Here is a 7289-nt window from a genome sequence, read left to right as displayed (position 1 = left end):
TATGAGTGTGAAGTAATTGTATAAAAAATTTTGGCCTAGATACAAGATGATTGGGAAGCTTCATTAATTCTTTATGAGTGTTTTTAGAAGAATTACAAATTGTAATTAAGATGACATATGAAACAACATTACCTTTGATTGCTGAAAGTTTTAAAACATTTTAAGCCTAGTTTTGAAAAATAAATAAAGTTTGTCTAAATTCAATATTAGTGAAATATAAATAGCTTTTCATGGTCATTTTAAAGATTTAATACACTGTTTTTTGTAACTAACTGCTATCATAATAATTATATCCACTAGTTGTAACTATGCAGCATAGTCATGGAAAAATAAAAAAAAAGGTTGCTATGACAACAAAAGCTTTCAAAACATGCCAGATGATCGTTAAATTTCTATAATTTTCTAATGACATCTTAAAACATCAAATTAATTCACATGAAGACAACTATGACTTTCCACCAGAAGAAAAAAAAAGTTCAAGAAAAGCAACTACATCACAACTTCAAATGTACATTCAATGAAAAAGCCCTAATATTGGAAAAATCTTTAATGTGAGAAAAAATGCATATACATCTACACATAGCATCTGAAACAAGTAATTTAAAACAAACACTTTTAAAGCTTTTAAACATACTTATTCATTTTTATTCTTTTTACCTGTACAACTGATATAAATAGGTTTCTCCATCCATGGTCTAGGAGGCGCCACACCTTTTTCTTTCATCTTTGCTCTTATTTCATCAGGAGTCAAATCCTTATTTTGGTACATTTCTTCATAGTCAGGAAGTTTTACTTTGATCATCTGCAAACATTTAACAGCATGAGACAAATCAGTAAAAAAGATTTTTAAATATACTTAGAAGCTGAATAAAGAAAACAAAAATTTATTGACTTGCATCAAACTTCATATAATATTTTAATAATCCCTTGTCTACTGGTAAAAACCTGAAACTACATTTTAGTCACCAATGTACTCTGAACTGAAAGATTTAGAGTAAGTCCACACAGGAAATCATGAACAAAAATGTATCTCTTATTTAGTTTACTCTAAAGCTATGAAAAATAGAAAAGGATCCAACTTAAATCTTTACACTAAGTCTAATTTGACAGAAAAAGCAAGTAAAGCAATTATAGTATATGCAATAATTAATACAACTTATTCACTTAATTGAGAAATAAATGTTCAAAAGTAAATAATCAATTTTTGCAGTGCCTTTTCTAAAAGTTAGGATTTGTGTGTTCTTTGATAAGTGCAAAAGCTTAGAGTTGGCAAATTCTACAATAAATATCCTTGTAACTTGATGCCTGAATTGAAGGAAAATCCTTGTGGTATGAAGCCCACAAGAGTGGTGTGGCTTGATGGCCCATATAACGTTCAACCTCCAAGTGTGATAAGTGTACAGATCCATGGGTAACTAAACATTAATATATTTCTAGAATATGAATTTATGAAATAACAGAGTACAGTTTTAAACTGATGCCATCTAAGCAAAGCACTTCCTTAAGGGTGTTTTTCACTCACTATAACATTCAACCATTTTTAAGACAATGTAATTTATAGCATCTACCTTGCATTTTAATTCTAATTGTTAACAATAATGAGAACATTGAGAATGGTTACAAAATTTTGGCAGTTTTGTTTTTTAATCAGTGGTTCCTAATGTTTGAAATAGAAACAATACGTATAAAAGGTTGTGAAATGATTATTTTTTAAAATTCACACAAATTTAAAACAAAACACTCATATGAGGCCACTGAAAATAAGGTCACAGTAAATATAATGAAAAAATAAATAGTCTTGCAAATTACATCTATTATTTATTACACTATAAAAACAATAGAGTAAACCAATGATATAATGCACACAAAAAATTACTACATTGTATGATACACATGTAACTAGAAAAAACTATAAACAAGCAATTACTGTAATTTCACAAGGTTTCTTATTTCTATTTGATATTATTTGAATTTTTAAAAATCATATGAAAAAATTTAAATAACAAACCTTTTTACTTCTTTCTTTTTTAAATTTTGGATCCCAGTGTTTCTGACGAATACTCATGATTCCAGAGAGAAATGAAGGTTTTAGATAACTTTCATAAATTGGTGATATCGTAAATAAGTTCCTCTAAAAGAGAGAAAAAAAGAAAGAAATATCACCAAAAAGCCCTTTATTACATTTTCAGTTTTAATAAAGCTTTAAAAAATGCTAATTTAAACATTAATATTTTTCACAAAAAAGTAAATATCATAAAATTATCTATAAAATTGAGGGTAGGTACATAATCACATCATGAACATTTACTAAACATAAATGTAAACAAATGTAAAGTTAATTTTCAATAAAATTAGTTTATTGCATCATTTTATGAAACATGTAAATTACACAAGTTCTAATAAAAAATACTAAACTATACTTTCCATCCAAAGAATTTGCTTACATAATATTTCTATATATTTATCAGGATTTAAATAGAGTATAATATCTAAAATAAGCTTCATTATATTTTGTTTCCTGTGAACTTCTCTGACATATTCTTAATGTCAAACTGACAGAGGTCACGTGCTAACATTTGTGATAAAAATCCACATGACACGTACAAGGGAGTATAAGGGAAGTTTAAGGAAACATATTTGAATGATAAAAGCCAGCTTGGAAATTTTTTACTTTCTTCAATTTTAAAGTAGATTGAATGACTTAAATAATTTGACAGTTATTTTTGTTCTTATATCTTAGGTTATGATGCATTTTCATCACTTTTCTCTTAACCTTAGAATTAACAGTAAGATTCACTTGGATCCTATCAACTTCTTAAACACATTTTCTAAACTATTTATAGAATAGTATTAAAAGAATATAATGTTGTGTGTAGCAGTGAAGAAGTTGGTGAAAAAAATCACAGTAAATGTACAAACTATAAGAAATCTTAAAATCTGAGAAGCTAATTTTGATAAATGTTTGCCTCCTTTGCATTGTCTTATAGCAGGAAAACTGGTCATAAAGCTATATATTTTGAAATAGCCTTGGGAGGAGTTGAAATTAGACAGATTTTGATCAAGAAACTTTTGACAATTTTTCTTTTTATGTAGTTATCTATTTTGTTTAATCTGTTTTTTGGTTTTCAATTGATATGGTGGTGAAAATCTCTCATATGAAGAAAAATGGCATTGTTTGAGTTGCTATATTTAATGTATTTTTTATGTCTTGAAATTATACTATCAACATTTCTTCCAGTTTCACTTACATAACTCGTCTCACAGAAATAACATGGTATTATATAAATGTCTTATTTTTGTATTTATATGTGTTGTGCTATCTGAAGTTAGGCTCTTTTTAATAGTGTTTGCATATTCATATTAATTTTTTTTCTCAAGGGACTCAATTTTCATATTGTAGCCACTATAAAATGGTTTTATATTATACTTCATTTATTTTCATAGAATTTGTAATAAAATGGAAAATTTGGATCTTTGAAATTAGAAAAAAAAGTTTCCATTTCATGCTCAAGCAGATTCTGAAAAAAATATTCTATAATCTCTAAGAAAACAATTAAAATAATACATGTTTTAACCTGTTTATGTTATTATGAAACTTGTAATTTTTCATTATACATTGAGGATTCCATGGGAAAATGCTAACTAATCTCCCTTTTTTGGATATCTTGATAACCAGGTTTTGGTTACTATTACTTACTCACTAATTACTGTTGAAACAACAATCAGTCATGTGGCTGTTACAACTTGCATAATTATTAATAGTTTCGACTCCAAAGTCAATTAGATATATCAAATCTATAAAATAATATGTTAATGTAGTCAATTCAAACATTAAGTGTAAAACAACTTCTATAACTGGAATAACATTACTTTTATTAGTATTACTAGTACTAAAACTAAACGTAAATAATACATCAATACACAAGAAAACTAAAATTTAAAATCTACAAAATAGAAATTACAGAATGAATAAGTGGGAGATTACAAATTATGTAAGCTACAGTTATTATAAATTAAATATAATTTAATTCTATTTTTTGTAAGTGTTAGGTTAATTCAGTATCACCGTTATTAATATTAGTATTACTAGTAGTAGTAATACTATTATTATTATAGATAATAATGTACTACATGACCAGTGAAATTGTAACAGAACATACAGGTTTATTAACATTTTTAAAGTTTCTCAATATAGTAATAAAAGTTTACTTACACACAGAGCATTTTGTGCATTAGAAAAGCCTACTACTTTCCAAAAATATTTGGTAGTATTTATGCCGAAACAAAATATCGTTTTACACGTAGGGGCCATTTTCTAAACCTGCTTGTTTCATGAAAAAAATATTCCGGCATTTTTCTATAGAGGCCGCTATAGTCACGCGTTTCCATTTGTTTGTTTGCAGTTAAGCGCAAAGCAGCAAAATTAATTAATAGGCTATTAGTGTTGTGCCCACCGCAAATATCGAAACTCAATTTTTAGCATTAAAGTCCGTAGACTTGCTGCTGTGCCACTTGGTATGGGTAATATATATCCATATTTTATTTTGGTAATATACAAACAATAATACATACATACACGTATAAACTATAATTACACATACAACTGGACAGAAAAAAATAAAAAATAGGAGGAAAATGATAATTTAAAGTACACGTAAATCTGAGTCTAAACAGTTACTAAAAATCTATAGATATAAGTAGTCAAAAAAGCATGTTGCTCTCATTTTTTTATCTTCCTTCTAAATTGTAGGTTTAACATAATGTAAGCAAATTTTAATTATACGTGTGTGTGTGTTTGTTATAACAAAGCCACATCGGGCTAACTGCTGTGTCCACCGAGGGGAATCGAATCCCTAATCTTAGCATTGTAAATTCGAAGACTTACTGCTGTCCCGCCGGGGGACATTCAGTTGTACATTAGACGTAAACAAAATTATTACTAACGGTGGACATTATATAAGATGCTGTCTCTGATACGATTTTTATTTTTGTTTATCATTTCAATATTTTCTAATTTTATCGTAATTTTGCTTCCTTAACTGATAACCAATGCTTTTTTTTTAAAAAAATCGATGATGATTCGTTTGAAAATATTTCTTACTAATTCGGGGTGATTATGATCCAACACATATATTACAAACCTCAAAATGATAATTATTTTGCTAATAATTCAACTGAATGTTATATCTTAAAGTAGCTGATGGGTCCTTGTTTGTGCCCCCCCCCCCAGTGGCACAGCGGTGTGTCTGCGGACTTACAACGCTGGAAACTGAGTTTCGATACCAGTGGTGGGCAGAACACAGATAGCCCAATGTGTAGCTTTTTGCTTAACTGCAAACAAACAAACAATCCTTATTTGTGAAATGATTTAGACATTGCACCATCGAATAATCAAGATTTCGCCGAAAACATGCGCTAAACTTCAATTCGTATCTGTGTTGGAACGCCAATTCATCTTCAAAATATTCTAACAAAGTAGGAATACTCAGATTATATTCGTATTATAATAATAGCTGACGTACCAATTCAAAGTATGTGGAAGACACAAGGTCCCCATGTGTGGTGACATAGTAGGGTCAAATATGAACGTCGAACCCTATTTGATTCTAGTGGGACCTTGATATCACATGCCAAGTTTGGTGACAATCGGTCTAGCGGTTCGCTAAGCATGAGCAAATACACATATACACTGACAGACTTTTGTCAAGTAATGGTTTACCTTTTTCATGTTTACTTGAATTGCACCGTGGTTATGCTTCTGATTTTTAGTGTTACTTTTATAAATGTAATAGGTTTTAGAAATTTAAATTGCAGCGGAATTTTATATATAAACTAAAACTATAGAAAATCTCTCTGGGACTAGTACATCTCTGTCTTTGGAAAACAATAATTCAAACGACAAGCTTAATGGAGTTTCTTCTCTTAAAAGTTAAAGTGATGGATATAAGCACGATTTCAGCTAAATATTCATTATTGCGTGTTTGTTTGTTGTTAAGCAGAAAGCTACACAATGGGATATCTATGCTCTGCCTACACAGATACCAAAACTTAATTTTTAGTGTTATAAGCCCCAGACTTACTGTCGAGTCACTGGTGGGCTATTCATTATTTTCATTAGTAGCAGAAACGCCGCCCGTGGGGAGGCTATTTGTTTAATCGTATTATTCATACCTCATTGAAACAAATTAGAAAAGTGAACATTTTCTGAAAAAATGATTTTTTTTCTGGGAAGTATTGCAAGCGAAAAGTGTTCGGATTGTACTTTTTTAGTCATATGCAACGCGTTCTATCAAAATGATTCAATGTAAAGAGCTCAAAATTTTCATAAATTTTACTGGTATGAACAGTAGTGTTTTTATATATATTAAAAGTGTTACCATTTTTTGAAAAAAAAATAATTGTTTGTTAAGAACTTCAGTTTCTCAGTACTACACATAAAAATTACATTAATAAAGATATAATCAAACCCTCACGTACAGTCCTAGTGAAAGTTATGCTCTTGTTGTGAGGAGAGCTCTTTTATTTAAAATTGAGTTATATTATAAAGAAATGGTTGTTTTACATATCACAGTTATTTTTCTAATTGTCTGAATTTTGAATATCGAATATGGGAAAGTTTTATGGATTTTTTTTTGTGGTGTTATTCAATAGATGGCGCAGAAGTTTTGGTTATACACATAGATACTGACATACACGCTACGTCCATTATAGTAAGAAGATACTGTTGTAACGTTGTTTTTCTGTTGACTGGGTCCTCTTAAATTATTTGGAGGAAATATTTTGAAGAGGAATCCATGTAACGACAACAAATTTGCTTATTTCTTCCTTAACATTTTTAAAAGTTTGTACACTGGTATAGCTTATACTGTTGTAGGCTTAAATTAACAAATGACATCCAAACGGAAATATCTCGCTATCGGTACTAACTAACGTGACAATAAACTTACTCATACAATTTCATGACAGATCGATCGAGTAACTGAGCATACGAAATATCTAATATCGATTCAAATATGTTACTGAAACTAAGCATTTCACTTTTAGCTGAAAGTAAAACAATGACTGATGGACACTCTACCGAATAAAAACAACTGCCTCAAAAGTTCGTTGGTCCACTTTTCCTGAACTAACTGCTTACTCGTTCTTGATATATCTGTAGCCTTGTGTCTAGACAGTCGTCGAAATTACTAGATTTTCTTTATGTCATCTAGAATGTTTCAGGACTACTTTAATGACATACACCCTCTATCTAACACCTAAATTAAAATATTGAAAATATAGTTTACAGC

The 7289-nt window shown here is 29.3% G+C and overlaps 1 protein-coding gene across 1 annotated transcript in view; it reads right to left on the bottom strand.

Annotated features, from left to right (window-relative positions):
* The window catches only part of LOC106478109 (probable 39S ribosomal protein L45, mitochondrial), a 13881-nt gene extending 9509 nt beyond the window's left edge, over window positions 1-4372 (bottom strand). Inside the window, exons 1-3 of the mRNA XM_013938624.2 lie at window positions 4214-4372; window positions 2009-2131; window positions 658-802 (exon numbers count right to left, since the gene is read on the bottom strand). Coding sequence (XP_013794078.1) covers window positions 658-802; window positions 2009-2131; window positions 4214-4312 — 367 coding nt within the window. The 5' untranslated portion in view covers window positions 4313-4372. The remainder of the gene's footprint in view (window positions 1-657; window positions 803-2008; window positions 2132-4213) is intronic.
* Window positions 4373-7289: the final 2917 nt, after the last annotated feature.

Source organism: Limulus polyphemus, unplaced genomic scaffold (genome assembly GCF_000517525.1).
Source record: "Limulus polyphemus unplaced genomic scaffold, Limulus_polyphemus-2.1.2 Scaffold180, whole genome shotgun sequence".
NCBI lineage: Eukaryota > Metazoa > Arthropoda > Merostomata > Xiphosura > Limulidae > Limulus > Limulus polyphemus.
Note: the sequence above shows the minus strand (reverse complement) of the source record. Positions and strands in the feature narration are given on the sequence as shown.